The sequence below is a fragment of the Condylura cristata genome, unplaced genomic scaffold (genome assembly GCF_000260355.1).
Source record: "Condylura cristata isolate star-nosed mole 26May11 unplaced genomic scaffold, ConCri1.0 scaffold00003, whole genome shotgun sequence".
Lineage (NCBI taxonomy): Eukaryota > Metazoa > Chordata > Mammalia > Eulipotyphla > Talpidae > Condylura > Condylura cristata.
Genome location: NW_004567104.1, coordinates 31,412,060 through 31,436,492, shown reverse-complemented (window position 1 = coordinate 31,436,492; position 24,433 = coordinate 31,412,060). Strand labels below are relative to the sequence as shown.

The window sequence follows — 24,433 nt, the reverse complement described above, 5'->3', positions numbered from 1 at the left end:
CACAAAGCTCTGGGACATACCACAGTCTGTACAGTGTGAGTGCGAGTGAGTGTGTGCATGCAGCAGAGCAGCTTATGATAAACAAAATCACCAGACTCCTCCCCCCATTAAGCCATCACTGGGTGCACAGGGAATAGCCTGCATCTTTTCATTCTGGCTGTGACCATTTCCTTCTGTCAGCTCCCTAGAGTTGCTGACCCCTTCCCCTCCAAAGAGACAGCTCTGTTCCAAAAGATAAACACCAGTAGTCACAGGGAACTTGGGGTAAAGTCAAACAAATCTCCCAGAATTATTTCCCTGGTTTTCTCACATAGAAACACAATCTTCATGCGTGAGTTTTTTCTGACTCTGGCAGATACCTTTGGAGCTATGAGGGCCAGGGTGCATCTCTGTAAGGGTGTGGGGTCAGGCCATAGATGGGGCATAGAGGGCCTCACATCCTCCTTGCTACTATCAAGGGACTCTGCCCCTCTGAGAAATCTCGGGGATGGAGGCGCACCTAGGTAGTGCCCGCTCGTGCAGAGCAGCCAGGAAGGCTGCTAGCTGACTGAGAGGCAGCAGAAGAGCTCAGCACACAGCTCCTCTGTGCCACATCAGGGAGCTGTCTGCTCTACACCCACACCGTCAGCTCCAGCTCTGGGTAGCCCGTGTGGGCAGGGGGAAGGCGCGAAGCTCAGTGCGTGACTGCAATTGACTTTCCTTCACTGTTATTGTCGGCAGAATACATACACTAATGCGGACAAGCTCCTAGAAGCAGCAGAGCAGCTGGCTCAGACAGGGGAATGTGACCCTGAGGAAATCTACAAGGCAGCCCGACACCTGGAGGTCCGCATCCAAGATTTTGTGCGTAGGGTGGAGCAGCGCAAACTTCTCCTGGACATGTCTGTCTCCTTCCACACACACACCAAAGAGGTAAGAGCAGGCAGTAGAGACAGGACTTTCATTGCGCTGATTTCTGCTGACAAGGGTTGCTTCCTAGCAAAAGCTGGGATACAGGGTGGTTGGGGGGTTACTAGCCATGTATTGTTAATATTAACAATTTGTTCCTTATAATCTATGTTTTGGTCTCCGCAAATGAGACAAAATTTTCTCATCTCCAGTAAGGGACCTGCAGAGTCAGGTGCTTTGGGGAGTCTGTAGAGCATTCTCTCTACTACTCGAGAAATTTGGGAATCCCTGGTTTAGAAATAGTCACTGCAAGAGGGAAAACAAGAGAACAGAGGCTCCCTACCCACCCACTTTCTCTTGGTTGCTGGGTTCTTTTGGGTCAGAAATCAATAGTCCTGTAGAACTTTTATCATCTTTTCTATTAGGAAGGAATATACAGTTTGAAATATGGTCTATGTTTTTCTTTATTTTACTTAAACAATTCTATCTTCTTAATGAGATTTGCCAAAGTGAGTTGGCCCTTACTTGCCTGGTTGTGGAGTGATTGCAAGTGAAGGAAGTGGGGATGAGGTGCCCACCAGCAAGAAGCCAGCTGGGCTTAAATCTGAACCTGAATCATTCATGAAGGGGAGAGGGGAGGATTATGTTACATTGTTGGCAGGGCAGAGGGGCTGTGGAGGGCTGGGAACCTGTGATTGCTGTTCATTTCTGACGGATGTGGGGCACTCAGCACTTGTATCAGTGGACAGTAAGGAGGCACATTTAACATCCTCTGTAATAACACCCTTGGCAGATGAACTCATTAGGTGTATGCTTGCTTGCATTCCCCCGGGAATTTATTTTAATGGGGTATTAATTAAAGTTTGATTGCTGCTCAGGAAAAAAAAATATAACTCTACTTAATTAAGTTGATTTTTGATATTTGAAATGCATTAAGAAGCCTGGCTGTTACTACTTCACAGGCTTTTCTGACACTTCATGGGAATGAATGCAAATCATTGCAGTGCCTATCAGAGAAAAACATGAAGAGATAATGTTTTCTAAACTGAGATTCCCTAGGCAGATGAAGGGCTGGCAAGCTCCCTGCAGCTGGCTCTGCTTCATCTCCACGGGACCCACGGGCTCTCTCTGATGAGTGTCTGTAGAGCAAGGGGATTAGCTTTAATCCAGGTTTTCCTGCTTAGTTGTCTGCTTGTTTGTGGCTCACGCGATTCTCAATAACGATCTCAGAAAGCAAGGGCATGTGCATTCTCTTTTCATTGTGAGTCTGCAGGTGATGGAATGCAGCATGAATGAACAGGAGCCCTGTTTCCTGTTGATGGGGGTGAAGGACAAGCCAGTTTTATGGTAGTGGCTTCCAGGAACCTTTCTAGTTACAAATGACTCAGTCTCAGATTTATGTCCAGTTGAGTTCCTGCTGGTGGGCTCCTCCATCCTACTTTCTTTATGGGCATTGACTCCACAATCAAGCAGGGCCAACTCACTCTGAGAGATCTTTCCTATCCAAAGGGCAAGAAGACTGTAATTCCAGTCCAGCTTCTGCTACTACAGAACCAATTGAGTTTGCAAATCAGGTTGTCCCTATTGGCCTGTCTCATCTATAAAACTATGCAGTTAAGCGTGTCTTTATCTGACTCTTGGTTTAGTTAACTTGCATTCCACATATTAGGGACACCACCCCTATATCTTTCTCCTTCTAACTTAATTTCATCCCTTTGCAGCGCCACCGTGTTGCTACAAATGGCATGCATTTATCTTTCTTGCTCACTGAGTACTACTCCTTTGTGTACATATGCCACATCATCTTGATCCAGTCATATGTTTTGAGGCAGTTAGGTTGTTTCCATAACTCAAGCACCAGGAGGGGCAGGGATAAAAACAAAGAGGGAAAAGAGCACAACGGACTATGGTGGTAGATGCACTATGGTGGCAATACCTGATGAGGGATTACCTCCGTTAATAATTATGTAATTAAAAGTAATAATAAATAAAAAATAGTAAATAAAATTATTTAGTTAGATTGGGTGGCCCTGAAACTCTTTATGATTTTAATATCAAGTCAATATTAAATTGATAATAACTAATAGTAATAGGAATTAACCTTGCCCTAGTACAAATGATTCATCTAATCTAAGATTTGTTTCATTGTAAACATTCAGTATATCTTAGTATATTTTTTTAAATTGAGTACTTACTACTTGCCAGCTACATATTAGCTCATATAACACTCATGATAATCCTATAAATTTTATTAACCATATTTTCAAATAGGGAAACTGACATTTAGAAAATAACTTGTCTGAGGTTATAGAACTTCTCAGTAGTTCAGCATATTTCATAACTGTTTTCCTGAACGCTGTACTTGAGCTTTTAACTCTCTATCCCACATTCTATCCTTTTTTTTTTCTTGATCTGTCCTCTAGTCTGCTCTTCTTACTTCTCCTTATTCTTTTTTCTTACTTTACATTTTCAAATCCTAAAGAAGGGACTTGATGGTAGGGCTGATATTAGGTGAAAAATGGAAAGTGTATCAAGGTTCAGTGTGAGCTGAAGTTATTAGTGTTGTTTTCCCAGATATTTCTCAAACCTTGCTGAGAGTTGAGACTTGTTTTCCCACTGAGGCTCAGATTATAAAAATCATGGGAATAAGGAAATAATACTAAAGACACTGAGTATGGGTGAGGACAGAGAGAGGAAACTAAAATGTGTTTAGCACAATCTGTATGTTAGACTAATCAATAGCCATGATGATTATCATTTTTATTCCAATTATACAGATCAGGGAAATTATTAACTTACCCCGGGTCTTATAACTAAGATGTAGTAAGTTGAAGAATTGATCACAAGTCTTTCTAAGACCATGTGTTTTCCTCCTTTGCCACATACACTTTCATATAAAGACCAGGAGGTAGAAACTTGGGAGAGTTTTCTCTACTAGGGAATTTATCAAGTAGGAGGCTATAGAAATCGATAGTCTCTTTCCTCAGGAGCCCAAAGTATGAGAGAAATTAGGAGCAGTCCTGCCTAAATGCAAAGAAGTTCTTGAGTAAAGAACTTTCTACTCAAGAGGTTTATAACTTTCAGTTCTAATTTTTTTTCAGGCTAGAAAGAAAATTGTCATTTTGAGTGATTCTAATAGAGGAGGTGTTTTAGGGGCTATCCAGCAGGACTTTCATCTGTATGTTTGCTCTCAGTTACTTCTTACTTACAAAAATAGTCTGCCTGAGACCCCCTGCAGGCAGAGTAGAGAATAAGATACATGTACATATTTACAGACCAAAGTACGTGGCACACATATATATTCATATGCATATGAACATGCACAACCACACATATGTATATTACACATACATGTTAATTACAGCAAGATCCTGAATGCTAGAATGATCTGACTTCCATATCTAGATCTCAAATAATTGGGTATGCTATGTATCTTTGGGAAAATTATTTCGTCTCTATTACTTTGTGGTAATTGTTTGGATGATTATTATGAAATTAAGTAGTACAAGATTAACTTTTTTTCTGGTAGAAAGCTCCCTCCCAAAAACACCCTTAGAGCATCTCTAAAGTAATCTTATTAAGAAATGTGAAGATTCACAGAGAGATCCTACAGGGGAGGGGGACAGAGAGGGATCAGAAGTGGGGGGAGATGTGGAGGACTATGGTGATGACATGTAGGGGAGGGATAAGTAAACATTATTGTAAAATGAACAACAATGTAAATAGATATATAAAAAAATTTTAAGAGTGTAAAAAAAAGAAATGAAGGTTCAGCTCAGGCATCATTTTTCCTTGAAATCCTTCCCTGAGACTTCTAGCTTCCCACCTAGTCATGACTAAAGCACTATTTGTGTACCTCCATCAGGGACCACACTGAGCTGATGGCTTCTTCCTCATTAAGCTGGAAGTACTCATATATAGAGTGCATATTTGGGGTAGATGTGTAAATAATACATACTATTGTGTCTCCTTACAATGTGTCTGACATGTAGAGATGTTAAATAAATCCTGAATGGGTATACTTGACAAAGGGAAGCTAATAATTTCTTCTACAAAAAAAAAAAAAAAGAAGGGAAAGAATAAAAAGCCTATACAGAACTTGTATATAAATAGGGAAACAAGGTGAAGGATCTGAATTGCCTAGGATAGCTTTTCCCTCGGATCTGAATACACGCAGAAATTTATTATTAGGTAGGCAGAAGGGAGTGTCTCCATATGATCTCATGAAGAAGGGCTGTGGTTTGATCTTTCTGTATTCTATTTAATACCTCTCAAGACTGCCACTTGTGAGTCCTCTTTGATCTGGGTCTATTAACTCTTGACTGTTTCCCCTTGGCTCTATAAGCAAACTCACTTTTAACTTGAGGCAGGGTTAATCTCCAAGTCTGTTAGGGAATTTAAGTTGCTGTGGTTATTTTCTCTCTTAAGTAAAGTGGAGAAATGGAAAGATGATTATCTACTCACTTTTGCTAAAGTGGCCTTGGGTGGTATTGGAGTTGCTGATAAATACTGTTGTATGTCTTCCTTGCTTAGTTATCTATAACTCCTTCCTCCTTTCCATTTTCTTGCTTCCTACAACCATGTACTGAGTTTTTCTATTATTGTCAATGTATAATCAAGTCTCATTGTAGGGTAGAATTTTGAAAGAATTAAAGCCCCCTTTGCAGGAGATTTCTGAATAGGAAGTAAACATGCATCTTCATAATGATTTAACTTAAACTTCTTATGACTCCCCAGACTAAAGTTCATAATTTTACTTTAGTGCACTTCATACATCAAAATATTTGTTTTTATTAGGACCAGAGAGGAAACTGGGGATCTAAAAGAAATATCTCAACCCATTTCTTCTGCTTTATCCTATTGTCCCCACTTTGTGGATTCTTGGAAACCATGAGTCTGGAGGATTAAAACCATCATTTCATTGTGGTTTTATTCATAATTTTGAATAACCAGAGACCATTTAAATATCCCATGTTGGGTTATTCATTAAACAAATCATAGTACATCTATAGTGAAATAGTATACAATCATACAAATCACATTGTCAAAGATCATTAATGACATGATTGAGAGCGTGTGGTATAAGATGCTAAAATTGTATATCCACATGGCTGCACTGTAAACACATATGTGAAGACTGGTAAGATATATGCAAAGATGTTAAGAATGTTACAGGAGATTTGATTTCCTTTGCATAATTATTTTTTTTTTTTTGTCGCCTAAGTTTTTTTCAGTGATAGTTTCAGTTGGAAATCAGGAACAATTCCAATTAACGTTATTGTACAAAAACAAAATCTTTCGTCCCCACTAGGAAGAGAGCTACTTGACAAAGAAAATTGCCAAATGCAAAAATGCCTGCATATGCATCATGACTTAGAGTGCTTGGGATCTTCTTATACATTCAGAGTCTCAGCTATTAGTACAAATTTTGCTAAATTTTCAAATATCTTCTTTCTGCCTGGGGACAAAGGGCAGCTGGCTATTTGCTAGTCTGGAGAATTAGGGAGGATGTAAGGAGAAATATTTACCCAAGTCCTTGTTTTCTTTGTCCAGAAAAAAGGCATTTATAGCAAGTGTCATCTACTCCACAGAGATTGTCCAGACAGAATTCTTTTTCCTTGGTGTGTTTCCATGGAAATGCTGAACTTTGCTGGGCTTTCAAAATATCCATTTTTAGATATTTTTCTAGTAAAAATGAGTCAAATTAACCAAGGAATGTGGCCAAGATAATCAACCACAGCTGTTTATTAGACAGCTTAATTAAATGCCTACTTCCATATGTTTTTAACTTGTAAAATCCTTTTCCCACTATTTCCTGCTCAAGTAGGTGCATACACCACAACACCATAGACATTCCCACATACACATGTTCCTCTTTACACTCATTGTGGAATCAAAACTAAATAAGTCTTCAAAAGGAATATTGACTTCAAAAGCGAAGTAGTTTCAGCCTGTATTTCAGCCACTAAACAGTCATGGTGTGTATTTGAGAAATTAAAATTGGCAGTCAATGCCAAAGAAAAATGATCACTTTAAAATGAGGGAGGAGGGCCCTCCCTGGTGGCGCAATGAGTAAGGACAAGGCATTGCAAGCTAGCCACAGTGCTTCAGTGTGAGTTCGATCCCCTACCCTGGAGGTGACCCACATGGCGTGGCAGACCTCTTCTGACCTGCCCACTGCTCCCCTTTGTCTATCTACCTGTTCTGCTCCCCACTCTGTCTCTGGCAAATCCTCTCACGGCCCCTGCACCTCTGGCCTATACTCCAGTTCTGTATGCATAAATAAATAAATAAATAAATAAATAAATAAATAAATAAATAAATCTTTAAAAAATATAAATAAAATGAGGGAGGAGGCAGTTCATCCACTGAACTTGTGCGCCTATTGACATCTCTAGTGGTCAATGAGTTGTATCAACACAGTAACTGCCAGAGCTATGCAAATTAGCCTATTAGCTGAGAAGGTAATGGAGCAAAATGAGCTCTTTTCTTGACCACTCATCTATTAGCCTCATTATCTCTGCAAAGCATCCATTTTCCCATTGTCCTTCTTTCCTGCTTTGTTCAGTAGGGCTTTTCTTAGGATTCCCCACTACCTTACCAGGATAGGCTTTGTGAGCTGGGCCCTCCAGAAATCACAAATTTCACTATTCTGTGTAGAACATTGAAAGATTTTCTTAACTCTCCCCCTGATAAGGTCCTAGAATTTTTCAAAGCAGCACATTCTTTTGGGTGTAGGTATTTTGGGTTATAACTACATGGATTCCTTGAGAGAAAGAGCACATAATGCCATCCACGTGTGTGTGTGTGTGTGTGTGTGTGTGTGTGTGTCCACGCATTGCTTTAACAGTAGGGATATATTCTGAGAAATGCATCATTAGGTGATTTCGTCAATATGGGAATGCCGTAGTATGGAATTACACAGTTCTGGATGGTAAACATATGGAATAGCCTATTGGGAGCCACGTCATTTGTATAGTCCATTAAGTGATGTATGATTATGTCAGCATGGGCCAAATAAAAACAATATGAGATCACAGCAGAGGTGCATTTTGATCAAGATGAGGCCGTCTAGAAATTGCTGAAACATGAGATCCTTTCTGAGCAAGGAATGAGTTGATGGAGAAGGTGCAAGGCTAATCATACATCAAAACTCAGGTTAGCAGAGAAGGAAGAGTACCCCTGGGGAGACAAACCAAGTTGGATCACTATAGAAAAAAATACCTGGCAGCTATTGCAAAGGTACCATAAGAATGAGGGCCAGTCTTACCCTAGCCAGTTTTCGGCATCAATGCCCGTCTTCCATGGAGATGCCCACAATTTTTATCTCTCTATGTTTCAATCTGTTTTAAAAAATATCTAGTCTGTCCGTTCTTTGGGCTTTCCATAGACATTTCAGAACAAAGCTGCAAAAACTGAAAAAAGAGGCCCAAATCAATTTAACATGTTGAGGAACCAAATCTAGTGTTGAGTGTCTACAAAGTTCAAAATGAAGGAGTATTTCACACTTTTCCTCTAACTTCTAGAGGAACTAGAGATGGCATGCATCAGAAATATATTTTAAATATAATAATAGTTAGCAATTGCATATATAGTATTTACTATGTACACTATATATTCATATATCCCACTTCAAAAACAGTGCCTGGTATATAATTTCAAGTGCTTTTTCTTAAATATTTCTTAAAGCATTATATTTAAAGTTGTCTGGCCAGTAATATTATCTTGAATGCATTTCTCCATCTTCTTGACTCTTTGGGGAAAATGCATCCTATTTTATTTAAGTTACATCTTTAGCATCCAACTTTCTAACCAACCTGGCAATCCTGAAAAGAACAAAATGATTGAGAATGACATGTATTTTTTAAGCTAATCATTACTTGGTTCTTTTGTACATGACATTCTTTTTTAATATTTGCAAAATCACTTTGAGGAATTATGTCTGACTGCCTGGAGGAAGTATTCAGAGCCCTTCTTTGTGAAAGATGAAATAATATTTGTCCATCACCTATCGCCTATTCTTCCCAGATGGTTCGATCTCCCTGCTCTATAACTGATTTCCCCCAAACCAGAGAAAAGTAAAGTCAAAGCTACCTTTTGTTCTTAGAATGTCCGTGATAATGGAGTAAACTTAGCAGGAATGAGTAGTGACTATCAATAGAAAAACAAACTGGCCCATAGGTGTACTGATGTGGACAGTCTGACATTGCACTGCCTGGCTGAGTGTAAGTTTGCCCCATCCATCCTTGTTGTCCCGCCCTGGCCTCTCCCCTCTGCCCTGAGTGGCGTCTCTGTTCTCTCCCCCACAGTTGTGGACATGGATGGAAGACCTTCAGAAGGAGATGCTGGAGGATGTTTGTGCAGACTCCGTGGATGCTGTCCAGGAACTGATCAAGCAGTTCCAGCAGCAGCAGACTGCCACTCTGGACGCCACGCTCAACGTCATCAAGGAAGGCGAAGACCTTATCCAGCAGCTCAGGTCAGCGCCTCCCTCCCTAGGGGAGCCCAGCGAGGCCAGGTCAGCATGGGCACTGCTTTCCAGTGGGGAATGCCTTGGACTAGATGCGAGATAAGTCATGTCCCAGTCTTGGCTCGGTTATAGCCAATTATGTGGTCTTGTGTGAGCTTTAGTTTCTCCATCTGCCAGATACAAAAATGCCTGCATATGCATCATGAGTTAGAGTAAAATAGTAAAAAAAAAAGTTCCAGTGTTCCAGAGTAATTTATTATTTAAGTGTTCCAGAGTAATTTATTATTTAAGATGTTATTCAACAAGCAATAAGTAACATAAATACAAGTTAAAGTCACAGCAATCAAAAGAATGAACTAACATCTTCACCAAGAACAATGGCATATTTGGTCATATGGAGAAATAGCCATTGTGAAATATAGTGTTGTTTGGCTGCTCTTAGGCTGAACTCCAGTAATTCAATCAGCAAAATGAGGCCCAGAATGGCTCTTTAACCCAGAAGGATGTAGAGCAGGTGTGTCCCACTCTGCTCTCCAGTACCTGCTTGTGACCTTTCTGCTCTCCCTTGCTGCCCAGAAAGCAAAGCTTCTGTGTCAACTGAAGCAAATCCAACTAGGAAGAAAAAATCGTGTCTAAAATCCTATTTTCATTTAGAATCAACCACACCATTGCCACCTTCCTTCCTTTTGCCATCACTATAGTTTCCTGACTCTGTCAAGGGCACCAATGTCTCAGATAAAGTGTCAGGAGGGCATGAGCAAGCCCTCAGCAACTAGCCCTGCACCCAGGTGCTATATAAATAGAATTTGATGGTGCTAATGATTCTGGCCTGCAGGGACTTGTTCCAATCCCCAAATCACTGAGTGCTGGGACCTTTGCCAGCTCTGGACAGAAATAATCTCATCAAGTCCCAGGCCAACCCTAGGGCCTGAGGGAATCACTTCAATTGGAGAGGGCTCGCCTCCCCACACCAGTTGGCCAATTAAATAAATAATGAGAATTTACCTTTGACTGAAAGGTAAATTTCTGTTGGAAATAAATCTTTTGTATTCCAAACATGTTCTGAGTCCCCCTGTTACATACTAACAAGACAGCTTCTTTCTCTTCTTCTCCCACTTCGATTTTGTGAATCTATGATACGTGATGATTTTGTTGGCCTCCCTAGGAAACTCCATTGTTATTTACTGCTGAAGAAAATTCTATTAGTGGGTAATCATTGATCCTCTCTGGGTGTCAGCTGTTTCATCTGTGTAATTAAGGGGTTCAGTCTAGGAATTCTTGTCAGCTCTGGAATTTTGTGACAACTTTGTGTTTTCTCTACATATACTTTTTCCAAGTTTGGCTGACTGTGTCAAGGGCATTGTGGGGTTGGGTCTATAGAGATACCACTTGAACTTAACAATTGCCAGCTTTGCACAATGCCTAAAGGCTGGAGGCGACTCAGTAATGACGAAGATAATGATGTAGCCGATACCTATTCTATAAGTTTGTTCACAGATTTTGGAGAGAACCATAAGTGTGTGACCAAGAACTGATGCTAAGGTTTCATTCCTCCCCTGAGCCAACTTTAGTCCAAACTCTGCTCCCCAATCTCCAGCCCTTCTCCCATATTAAGGCCAAAGTTAAAACAGAAAGAAGCAAATGATGCCAGGGCATTATCAGGATGCCACACACACACCAGAGAACGCATCTCCTCAAGACCTCCATGGTTTTTCTCACACTCACCTGTGATTTTTACATCATTTCTATGATTATTAGTGAGTATGGCACTGCCATAACTGCTGTACAAAAATGGTCAAAAACCATTCTCTTCCTTCTGGACCTGTGAGGGAAATATGGAAAGTCAGAAAGAGTAATTATACCATTACTGCAGCAAAATTCTCAACCAGTGCATAATGCAGAGCATTGAGTTATATGTTCTTTTCATGATGGGGGATGTCATGCAATGGTGAGAGTTTATGCCCAGATCTGTAAAAAGAAGGTAAAAACTGGGGGAGTTTCTTCACAAACTGAGCGTATGCTCCCTTCAGAAATAGTGGGAGCGGAGACACCATTACTCCAGAGACAAACAGGCCAAAAAGACTGAATGTCAGAAAGCGTGCTGATGGGAGCATTATGGGTCTTCCCCCAGTCTTTGGACTTTTTAAATTGTATGAGAGACTAATACAATGGATGTTCTCATTTAGTACATGTTTTATTTAGGGCTCTGACTTCCTCAAGCCCCCTGTGAGAACTACCTTACCCTCATCATTTTACTACTACTAGTCATTACTCCTTGGGCAGGTCATTATGTTTATCTCTCAGTTCCCCTCGACAGTGTGTTGCCTCCCCCTGCCACTTTTGTATAGACCCCATGTGCAGGAAGTATACCCCTGCATCTACTTGGCTGGGCCCACTTTTTCATTCTAATGTCCAAATAGAACTAATCCTCTTCGAATCCCTTATGCATGAGCCTCTTGTGCTCAAGCCTCTACTTCCTAGTTGGCCCTGTGCCCCCATCAGCACTTGACTCTTCAGTTGTGTCCTTCTGAATCAGCAGAACTTTCCTGCCCCCAGAGCATGTTTGCTGCCTACTTAGCAGCAAACCAGGAAGTGAACAGGACAGCGATTGTCAAGTGCACTTTACAGGAGGCAGCTGGTGCTCAGGGAGGTGGTTTCCTAAGGCCACCAGCCCAGGTCTGTCAGAGCAGGGACGTAATCTTGGCTTGCCACCTTCTAATCCCATGCTTTCCTAACTGCACTTGGGAACCTGGTTAGTAAGGCCAGCCCATAACTTACGCATGGCATTAGAAAGTGAGTGAATAATTTTGGCAGGCATGATCTCATTTTATTTTAATAACAATCCTGAGAGAAAGTGAGTGAATAATTTTGGCAGGCATGATCTCATTTTATTTTAATAACAATCCTGAGAGGTAAAAGTAGGAAAGGAAGGGGTTTTTGTCTTCCCCATATGCCTTCAATTTGTGTACTTCTATGTTGTGGTATGTCTATATGTGTATATGTATTACAACTATATGTATTAGAAATATGTGTGTGTGTGTGTGTGTGTGTATATATATATATATATATATTCTCTAATATATTACGCTGTATAGAGTCCTTCCCATGTTATTTCATTTGATTCCTTTCACAATTCTCTCTGAAGAAAAGGAGAACAGGTGCTCTCAGAGCACCAGTGCTATGAACCCCAATGAGGGGCTTCGCCCACTGGTAGTTTGTGCCAGACTGGCAGGAGGTGTTTGATCAGTGTTTGGCGACTGAATGACTCAACTAAGTCCCATCCACTTTGCTCAGATGAGGAAGGCACTCTGTCCTCTACCACTTCTAACATGGCAAGGCCCTTGTTTTTTTCCTCCCACTCTGCCACAGGGACTCGGCCGTGTCCAACAACAAGACACCACACAGTAGCTCCATCAGCCACATCGAGTCAGTACTGCAGCAGCTCGATGATGCCCAGGTACAGATGGAGGAGCTGTTCCATGAGCGGAAGATCAAGCTGGACATCTTCCTGCAGCTGCGCATCTTTGAGCAGTACACCATTGAGGTGAGGTGGGGAGGGGATGAAGAGTAGTGGGAAGTAGAGGGGCTTTGTAGTCAAGGAGAGTACCGGGGTGGCCTGAACAAGAGTGTTGGGCAGTAGCCTGCGGGAATCAGAGGGGATTATACATCAGGGGTACATTGTAAGATAGCAACAAATTCATGTTCCACCACGTTATATTCCTTCTGGCCCTTCTCACCCCCATTGTCAAGCAGAGCCCCTCGATTTTGCTTTCTGTTGGGAGATTACTTCCTTGAGCAGGGTTTAATTGGTATGCTTTCTTCTTTGGTTCCTGAAATACCATGGAGGTAGAGTCCGTGGAGTCTACAGTTTCATGAAGAAGTTGATGTAGCATTAGGTGGGCCACTCCACTGATGTCTACACATCAGGGGTTAGATGAAATCACACAGCAAATCAGAAGCTACAGAGAGGAAGACCTGTACCCTCAGTTTGCTGTTTGCTTATTTAGAAAGTAAGTCTGTCCTAAGGTCATGTGTTGGTTCATCTTACAGACTCCGTAGTTCTTTCTTTGAAGGTCAGAATCAAATAGTTATGTTCTCTTTGTGGTATCTATTAATAACATCTACCCTCTCATAATAGCTACTTTATAAAGGGACGATCTACTCTTTGCAACAGGCTGGTGTGGATGGGGTGGGGGTTGGGGGTGAAATTCTCTAGTCATCATTTATTAAAGTTTAATAAATGATTAAACTTATTCTAATATCTCCTTGGAGTTGTGGCTTCTGGGATTCTGGGGCTGATATACCCAAGAATATCTGTGGAAACTTTGGTGGAACTGGATTGGAAGCAAAATAAGTTTTTTTAATATTAAAAGCTCCACTATCCCAATTACAAACCTATACTGGACCAGAAAAGTGTCCTAGTAGTAGATGTCCTTTTTTCAATCACGAGTCCAATGATTGAAATGTTTCTATAGAGAATTTGAAACATAAAAGAAAGCAGTTCTAACTATAGTCCTCTTCCTATCCCTAACTCTCTTATAATCTCTTTCATATAAATACACATCTAACCCAGACTACCTAGAAAATCACTGTCAGTTCTTGCTCATAGATTCATGTTCTAAACGGTGCTTTTGGACAGTTTCTGGAAGAGAGGAATAGATAAGTCTTTAGGTCTTGATTAGCCTTCCAACTTACTCCATAACTTTAGGTCAATTTCTTTTTTCTTTTATAATTTACTTTCAAGCTGTACTCAAAAGGTCTTCAGGTGGCAAATAGCATTAAACCAGATTGAATGAAAAATTAAATGCCAAAGGAAAATGAGAGATGTTGGCATGTAGAGAAGAATGAATGTGGTAAACATCATAAAGGTGAGGCAACAAAGGTCATAAAAATGGAAAAGGGAGTGTGAGTACTTATTCACTAGTAATTGGGGCTGAGATTCACAAGAACAGAGGTTTGCAGTCCTTCCTCAGCTCTGTTTTGCTCACTGAAAGTGTCTGTATGCCTGGAGAGATTGTGTTAGCAGGTGTGATTTTGCTGCTGGAGTATTTATTTACTCTCCTGTCATTCCTGACCCACATCAAAAGTTGCCTAGGTGGAAGGAAATAACCTGAAGGTTTAGATGTTTGAGTTTTATTTGATTAGGTGGATGTGATTTTGAGGTCAGGGTTGCTGGTTTGCTTCCAGAATGGGTCACTTAGTGGCACCCTGATGATAGCTGGTGGCGTCACTGCAGTGGATTTGCCTACACTGATTCAGGGAAAATTCATTTACACTCTTAAAAACAACCCACAGTGAATGCAAAAGCACCATTAAATAATAGATGGGTGTAAAACAAACTGGCTCCTATTTAAATGCTGCAGTAGAAAAGCTTAACACTTAAATTGTAGGATTTGCATTCTTCATCCATTATATGTAGAAAAATTCCCCCTCCCATTATGAGTACTGAGCAAGAACTTGGATAGCTTGATGTACAGTAGAGCAAAAGTAGAGAAATAGTATAATGGCTGAAAAAAAATGAGGGAGATAAAAAATATGAATTTGTTTCTGTACCTTCTTGTTTAGGCAGTGAAATCCAAGTCTTAGAAGGGGCCTTGTTCCCCATGCTGGGTGTGACCCAGAACTTGGGAATATATTATGTTTCATCTTAGACGGAATTCTGCCAAACCTATGGAAGTGTTCTGTTTCAAATCAGATTGGCAGAAGTTATTTTTGAGGATGGTGAGATTATTTCAAATACCAGCCAGTATCTCACTGTGGGGACAAAGAGCAAAATTCTAGAGAGGATTTGGTGTGAAAGTGGGGGTGGCTTCTTTAGTAAGAAGACATTTAGATCTGAGTTAAGCCAGGACCTACAACTGTGGCCTCCTTCCCTAAAAAAAGGCATTTGATGGGCATACTCAGAATTCTTGGGAATTAATGAAAACCAGAGCAGGCCTCTCCCCTGACCTCTGGGGAATCTGAATGTGAATCCTTGGTCATATTACTGATGACTAAGATGGGATAATTAACTTAAAAATTAGATACCTCATGAGTTACTACACCACTTTCCTTCATTCAAAATATGGTGTATATGACTCCCAGAGTATAATCTGGGGTAAGGTCATAGAACACCCCCAGGAAGAGTGAAGCTTGTCCCAAATGTTTAAATCAGGACTGCATTCCTGACATACCTTCCCAGACTCCATGGAGATTAGAAAAAGTAACCCAAACTGGAATATGGTCTATAAAGTTTTGGGTGGTTTTTCCTGTAGGCTCAACTTCCCTTCAGGAAAGACATTGTACATGAAATGGTTATGATGAAAGAGACACTTCACCAAATGTGAATAATTATTTTCTGGTGATAAGAACATGGGTGATTTTTTGGTTTATTTTTGATGCTTCTATGCATTTCAACTTTTCTACAATTAGAATGATCAGAAAGAAATTAAAAATATTTTTAGAAATTAGAATAGGTCATTGGTCTTCAGACTCCTGATTATACTAACTTTTGGTATTTTTGAACTTGCAATACCCTATATGTGCATATATATTAGTTTATAAATTATATATTATACTATTTTTGAAAAATGATCTGACAATTCAGTATGCCCTTAGGTAGTTCCACATTTTCATTAGAAGTTGTGGTTACATATTTCAAATAGTCTTCTCTATACTTTCCAATTTTTTTTGGCCTACTTTCTTGACAGATCTGATTAGATTGTCATTGTTTCTTTGTCCTACGATGTAGCCAATAAAATGTTCCAAGTTCTCATAATTTCATTAGTACTATCATCAAAAAACAGTTTCTTTGAAGATGTGTTGTTATAGTCTTGTGTCTTTTTGTGAAGGTAAGTTTATTTAAAGCTAGATAATAGGTACATTCACTTAATTAGACACAAGAAAAGAGCAATAATATGAAGTTTTCTGGAGGCAACTGAAAAATGAGCTATAGTCAACCCCGCCTCATTGTAATGCACCCACCTTCCCAGAAGAACCCTCACCTCCCATGTGGCTGGAGTGAGGCTATAGTAATAGTCTAGGGGAACTGCATTTACGTTTATTTATCTGATAAAATATGTGTATAGATTATATACTCAAAACATATGGAAATATTTTAAAATATTTATAGAGTGAGAATTTTTCTCTTTGTTACCAGTGGATAATCTTAGGTACCCCTTGGTCATATCCATGTTAGAAAGTACTAGAACTTTTCAGGAAAGTTCCTCTAATCAACTTTATGAAAAATGAACCATGGTTATGGACTTTCAATTTTCTGACTGTAATTACAATAAAAGTTTGCTTAATGTGCCTGAAAATTAATCTGAGTTATTAACCAGAGTCAAGAATGGAATTGTCAACCATGCTTATATGGGGTTCACCTTCAAATAAGTTAGGGTTGAAAAAAGTGGGTTTCAAGTAGGAAAATTTCACCTAGAGAAGAAAAAGCTGAATATAGCTTACTGGGTATCAACTCTTCGATTGGTTATATGGACAAGCTCTTAGCATTTTATATTTGAAAGGTGTCATCTAATCACTTTTTCATCTGATATAAATTCAATTCATATTTGGTGAGTACCTTCTTTATTCAGAAAACTATACTGGGTGTTGACGATACAAACTGTCCTTATCATTAAGTTCCACTTGGAGAAAACCACTAAAACGTAGATACTGTACTGTGTGTTAATTCTATGACAGAGAGAGGCGCATGTTTGATATGAATACCAAGGCAGGAACATCCTAGTTTAGACAGGCTTTCCTGGTGAGATTATACCTGCAAGACAGGTAAAAGTTGGTAGCCAATATTTGGCATCCCTGAAGGATGCCTTCCAGCCTGATATCTCCAGAACCCAGAAAGTGGCAGTTGAAAGCTTACAGAGTGGGAGAGGGAGATTTCAGGATTTCATAATTATGTTAAACCAAAATCTGTATTCTCATCCCTTTAGTGCTACTTTTGTTCTCTAGAAAAACAGACCAAATCTCTTTTAATCTCTTCTCTCTTTTATTTGGCAGCTTTAAAAATATTTGCAATTGGTCATCATAGCCTCTTGTCCTTTCTCTGAAAGATGTTGAGGTTGTGTAAGTTATTTCTGCAATGCTTTGTGACTCTAAACATTCACCAGTTGTTTCTCTTCATTGTCAGCCCTTCTGTGTGGTATATATCACACCAACTTATTGACCTCCTCTGAATGTGCCTTGGTTTCCAGACACCTTACTTTCCTACCCTTTCTCTGTTGAAGGGAACCTAGTTAGCTGGATGGCTTACATACTCACAGGTTGAGTGTGGGTCACTTCACACTGGCCCTCTCCCACTGCAGCCCAGTGATCAGCCCCTTTACACTCCACCACCAGCCTTGCTAAGTTTGTGCCCCCATCTTAAAAGCCTTAGTTATTTTTTCAAGGTAAGTATTTCCAAGACATAACTCTTTTTAAGTTAAAATGATAGCTTTTAATATGCTTTTCCTCTTAAACTTTACTACTTTTTTTTTTTGCCCAGAATTTTAGCCTATCAAAATAAATTCAGTGTATTTGCTTTCAACATGTGGCTGTTTGAAATACTGACCAGATGGGCCAGGGCCCTGCTGTGCTTCACTGGAGATTTTGGAGTGGCAGCCATCATCTGCAGTCATTCTGTAGATTGTTATCATTTAAGTGCCACATCATCTAGTCTATTTCATAACCTCTTCCACATAGAGATTGTGAGCAACACTGAAAACTCTTGCTGTTCTCCATATTTGTAACATGCCTCAAATCCACCTACGTAGTAACTATATTAAGAAAGAAAATGTGCTCTTTCTGAGTTCAATGTTGTGGATTCCTCCTAGGGAGCACATGTTCTAAGTGTAACCCCAGATGGTTTGAGAAGAAAGTACAGAATAAATACAATAAATCAAAGCCCATATAAAATATCTGATAGTCTTTTCCAGATTTTTGCCAAATTGATTTTGGGCTCTCTGACAGGTTTCTCTTGCCATCTTCCTTCCTTTACTTATAATTTTCTTACATAGCTGTTAATTTTTATACAGCATTTATTTCTCCCACAGGTGTACTCCCCATAAATCTCCCTTCACCACCTCACCCATGAACGAATGCCATAGTCCCTTGTGCTACCTGTCACCTTTAAAAAAATAAAAGAATTACTCACAGAGCATTAGTATTCTGGCAGCTTACCTATTTTTAGTAAATTGTTAAATATCTTTGGTGGAAATTTCCCAAGCACCCTGTTATGGGGTGAATCTGAGCTGTGGATCTTAAGTCATGTTACATTATCAAGGTTGGCATACTCTGGTTCCCATTTCTGCTAAGATGCTGATGGTGCAGTAGAAGGAGGTAGATGTTAATTCCAACACCACACCAGCTATTTAGCTTATGTGATAGGAAAACATTCTGACCCTCAAGTACTGATAAACAGTATGTTGAAGAAACTCTCAACAAAGGGGAGGATTTTTAAAAAACAATGGTGTAATGTCGCCCTCCCTGGTGGCGCAACGGGTTAAGACATAGCATTGCAAGCGAGCAGCAGCCGCTTCAGTGCGAGCTCGATCCCCCGCCAGGGAGGTGACCCACATGGTGTGGCAGACCTCTCCTGACCCGCCCATTGCTCCCCTCAGCAGTGTACTTTGTCAATCTGCCTGTTCTGCTCCCCACTTTGTCTCTGGTGAAGCATCTCTGGCTTATGCCCCAGTTCTGTGTGAATATATAAATCTTTAAAAAAAAAAAAACAAAAAACCAATGGTGTAATGTAAGTCTCAAGTTAATTAAGAGCCAAAGATATGGACAAAATAAATACGGACACTCAAGAGCCCCTCAAGATAAATCATGATTATTTCAAAGATCTCAGATTCAGCAATTTCTTCTTAATGAAGAAAACAAATGGTCATCAAAATTATTCTATTACCAAAACTGTCCAATGGGAATAGAAGTTAGATAGCTGAACATTACAACTCATAATTTACAGCATTTTACAGTATGGTCTTATATTATTTTGCCAAAAATTAAAAACAACTGAGTGAATTTTTTCACTGCCAATTCTTTCTCCTTTTAAATTCTTGTGATATCCCAAAGGGCTTTGTGTAGCTAGATAAATAAATGACTTAACTAAGCTGATTATATGTATTTCTAAAATAGAGAGAAATGCTATAATACGCTTTTAAAATAATCTGCTTTAGAATTCACTCATTTCATAAGTTTAGCAATTAATAGAAATGAACATTATACAATTAGAATAAGTGATTGTGGTAGCTAGTTTATTTTAGTTTTACAGTGGTATTTCATATCAATATATAAACCCATTATAGATAAAACAGCTCTTCCCATACAATGAGAATGTCTCTTTCACAGCAGTATCCCATTCCCTATCATCCAGTATGTGTAGGTCAGTGGAGAATATTTAGCTTTTATCTACTTTCATCTTTATAAATATAATGACATCATAATACAGAAATATGTTCACTTTGCAGGTTGATAACCCATGTGTTTTAGAGCATCTAATCACAATGAAATGCCTGAGTCCTTCCCTGCTGTTAGTTGGGTGGAGTTGGAATTTGATGTATGTAAACATATGTTATATATTCACACACACACACACACACACACACATATAGACACACACACCATTTGCTGAGAAGCAGTATAGTGCATTCATTGGGTATGCAGTATTTTGAACTGCCTAGATTTAAAACCTGTTACATTAACTTAACGGATTGTGTGACCTTAGGCACACAATTATTTGATTTCCTCATCTGAGAAATCAGAATGAGAATAATGATTCCTAAACCATTGGGTTATTACGGGTTTAATGAGTTAACACTTAGAACATTTTTAGTAAAGCTCCCAGCTCTTAATAAACACTTAATACTTAGTAATCATCATTGTTACTATTATTATTCACAGTTTATTTCATATGTGTTTGCTTCCAGATTTTAAGCAGACATCCCATTTTATTCTCCCCCATTGTTGCTCTGTGAATTCATCACCACATCCTACAGAGAACCTTGAATATCCCTGCAACTGCTTTGAGCAGCAAAGGACTTTTGTCTTGCCATACACAAAATCTGCCCACATAGAAGGCATACACACTTTTCTCTACTGCAGCTTTTGTCTGCCTTTTCACACCCCAGTAACAGATTACAGATGTGTCTCCTTTTGATGACAAAACTCCCTGGGGACCATTGAATTCCAGATAGGTTAATGTTACCTTTATGCTGAGTAATCTGGCAGTCAATTAAACAAAAATGTCCTACTGGGGAAGGCTGTGTATTTCCTTGCAAGAGTAAATTACTCTTGGCATTTATATAGGATACACTCTCAATTTATTGATCAGTTCAAAGAACACATGATTAATTTAGAAAGTTCATGTAAAGTGAAAAAAAAGGTTTTTCTAAAGAAGAAAACAGGAGAAAAGGCTAAATAGGTACTTATCTGAAGTGAGAATAATAAAGGAAACTAAACACCCTTCCTCTCACCAGCTCCACATGCCACCCCCTAAAATTAGTTCTTGGATCATATTTATTGATATAACATCATAGGTAAGAGCACTGGGCTTTGTAATTGAGTGTTCAGCTCTGCCACCACCATTTCTGAGTCCATGGGAAGGATGATTTCATTTCTCTGTGACTTTGTTTTCTCTTAGAATTGCTATAGTATTGAAAAAAAGAATGTTAGTGAAATGCTCAACACACTATTCAATAGTAAATGCACTATAGATGGTAATCTTGAGCTATGATTATCATCTTCCTCCTGATCATCAGCAACTGAAAATTATCTGAAGGAAAAGGACCAAACAGTGGCATTTCCAACTTTGCAGGTGATAATAAAGATGGGTTGTAGGCCATCGGAAGTGAGAAATGACAGGCGCCTTCAATTCAGGCAGGTTTGAACTAAAACATCTGGAGGGGGAAGCTAGAGTTTCCTCTACCCATACATACTGAGGAAGACCCAGAAATAGGAAGAACCAATGAAGAGATCTCCCTAAAAACTCAAAGCCCACACTGCCTGCTAATCAAGTTCCTTGGGTCAGATTTTGGCAGCAAAATGCTAGTTCAGAGACTCTCATCTGGCAGGAAAGTATTTGGATTTCATTTTATAGTGAGCCGTTCCATGTCCCACTGCCTCTGTCTTCCTAAATGTTTAGCTCCATGTCTGATTTCCCTTATGGTTGCGGCTTAGAGTAGACAATTGTTAGAGTAAAAATACTGTCAATGCACCTCTCAAATAGGTCATTGTATCCTAATATTCCAGTTAATTCAGAAAAATGAGGAAGATAAAGGCCACTGGAGCTAGCTAAGAAAGGAACTGAGTGGGTAAGAGGCTGAGGTGGAGCTCATTGAGTGGATAGAAAACAAAATGGCTTGATTGAAAGCTGAATGCCCTTTGAGTACCTTGTGTTCCATCTTTTATTCATTTGGTTCAGGCCCTCTTTTTTGTCCTGAACAAATTCTTCTAGGCTTCTTTCCCAAGAAATTTAAATCACCAATTTAATACTTTTTACAGTCTTGACTTTTTATAGCAAATAACCACATGCCCCATGCTATGAGATAAGTCAGAGAAAAATGTCTCTGTCTGAGGGTTGTCCTGAGGTGTGTCATGTCAGAGTGTTTACCTAGAATGGTAGTAAAAATTTGAGCATATTGGAAGAAGGGACAACAGCATTTTGGAGCTCTTGTCCAAGCTAAAGAAGGCAGCGCTAATTCTCAGAGTCAGTGCTCAAAATGTTTGACTGGTTCAGGTAACAAAGGAACATGCGATGATGCTGGACAACTTGTATTTGTTCACTAGCAGCAGGTAAGCTTCAGGCTTGGAAGCAAAATTTTCTTAAAAAAAAAAAAATCTGTGTGCTAGCCTTGTACCCCAGAAAGAAGACATGGAGGAGAAACCCAGTGAAAGAACATTCTTTGAGGAAAACAGAATAAAATAATTTAAACTTCAGCAAATATTAGAATTATACAACTCAGACTATTACAAGCTCTGGACACCAGTGCTTGGTAGGAATGGAAGGAGAGAGTAGACGGAGAGCGTGTAGTCCCAGGAAGGACACCTTAAGATGTGCTGTTTAGTATCCCTTGATATTTTCATTCTGCAGCTTCTTAACACTTGGGCCCTTCAGCTTGATGGTGCCAGGTAGAAAGGATGAGGATGTTAGGAAGTGGAAGAAAATAATATAGAAACACCAGACATAGAATTTTGGACATATCTCCCTTTTCCTTTAAACTCATACTGCCAAGATACCAGACCTCTGAGTCTCACTCTTCCACATAAATCACCTCAACGTTACTCTGTTCCTCCTCACCAGGACCCAAGGCACTTTGCTGTCCATTACACAGATTCCAGGCATTAGGATCTCTGGGATCTTCCTATAATAAGCAGACCCTTCATAGATTCAGGGTGAGGAAACAAAGCAAAAACTAAAATTTAGTAAGACAGGCTCTTCCTTGAATGCTTATTTTCTTAATTTTAATTTCCCTTCACTTGGAGGAAGGAAAATGAACTAAAATTTTTGCTCGGGCGATTTTCAAAATATCTGATAAAGGGTTTATATCCAGGATTTATTAAGAACTCTTTCAAAGTCTATACTCAAAGGTTATTTCTTTTTTTTTTTGTTCCGGTTAAAAAAAAAAATGAAAAGACCCTTTTTAAAAGTAGATACAGGTCCTCCCTGGTGGCGCAGCGTGTTAAAGCACTGCACTGAGAAGCTAAAAAGCCACTTCCGCATGAGTTCAATTCCCGCCTGCCCCAGAGGAGACCACATGGCGTGGCAGACCTCTCCTGGCCCGCCCGCTGCTTCCCTCAGCAGTGTACTTCGTTGATCTACCTGTTCTGCTCCCCACTCTGTCTCTGGTGAAGCCTCTCACCACCCCTGAGCCTCTGGCCTGTACCCCAGTTCTGTATGTACAAATAAATAAATCTTTAAAAAAAAAAAAAAGTAGATACAAATGACCACACAGCATAAGAAGGTACTCACCAGCACAACTAAAATTAAATAGACTGGTAATGGTAACACCAAATGATGGTGAAGATGTGAGCAACTGGAACTTTCATCCATTCCACTGGAGGGTGTTAAATATACACCTCTCCTATGACCCTACAATTGCACTATCTGTTAATTATCAAGAGAAATAAAATCCTGTCTCCACAGAAAGATTTGTATAAGAACTTTCACATTAACCTTATTTATATCCAAACATTGGAAAACAACCCAAAGTTCATCCACAGTACAATGACTAAACAATTGTATTTATTAGAATACAACTTAGCAGTGGCAAGCAATAGACACAATATGAATAAACCTTGAATACAGCATGTCATACATTAGAAACAGAAGAGCACATACTGTATGGTTTCGTTCATAAGAATTCCCAAAATGGACAAAACCACATCTGTAATGACAGGAATCACTGGTACTGAGCCTCATATGGAGGTGAGGATCAGGAGAACTGGATGCAAAGTGACACAAGTGGACTCTCTAGGACAGTGGGAAAGGTCTCTATTTTAATTTTGGTGGTGACTACATCGCTGCATAAAATTGTCAAAGCTCAGAACTGAATGCTTAAAATATTCATACTTTATTGTATGCAAATTATGCTTCTTTTTTTAATACAGGAAGGAAAGACATTTATAGCTCTAGACTTATAAAAACTATCAAGACCTATTCATCCTATAAATTGTCACTTGTAAGTTATCAATTATCTCTCTTATTCTCCTTTTAACTCCTTTTTCTAGATAAACAATGAAGACCTTTTCAAATATGGGATACACAAATACCTGTTTTGCCTACCAACCTTCTGGTTCCCAGATCCCCAGAACTCCGTACAATTAGAAGCTGCAGATTCAGCAGATTCTATAGTTGACCTGAAAGAGTTCAGCAGATTCTATAGTTGACCTGAAAGAGTGCAGGGGCAGGGGCATTGGCAGGAACCTGGGACAATGAAAGGGATGTTTTTACAGATCCCCCCACCGCTTCAAAGAGAGCAACTACACTTTCACTAAGGAAAGATCTAACTTTTGAACTAAAAATATAATGCAGGTTTGAACTAAAACATCTGGAGGGGGAAGCTAGAGTTTCCTCTACCCATACATACTGAGGAAGACCCAGAAATA

The 24,433-nt window shown here is 39.5% G+C and overlaps 1 protein-coding gene across 1 annotated transcript in view; it reads left to right on the top strand.

The window, feature by feature from the left end:
- KALRN (kalirin, RhoGEF kinase) overlaps positions 1-24,433 on the top strand; it is a 408,565-nt gene that overhangs the window by 129,821 nt on the left and 254,311 nt on the right. Inside the window, exons 10-12 of the mRNA XM_012730450.1 lie at positions 721-912; positions 9,198-9,406; positions 12,728-12,902. Coding sequence (XP_012585904.1) covers positions 721-912; positions 9,198-9,406; positions 12,728-12,902 — 576 coding nt within the window. The remainder of the gene's footprint in view (positions 1-720; positions 913-9,197; positions 9,407-12,727; positions 12,903-24,433) is intronic.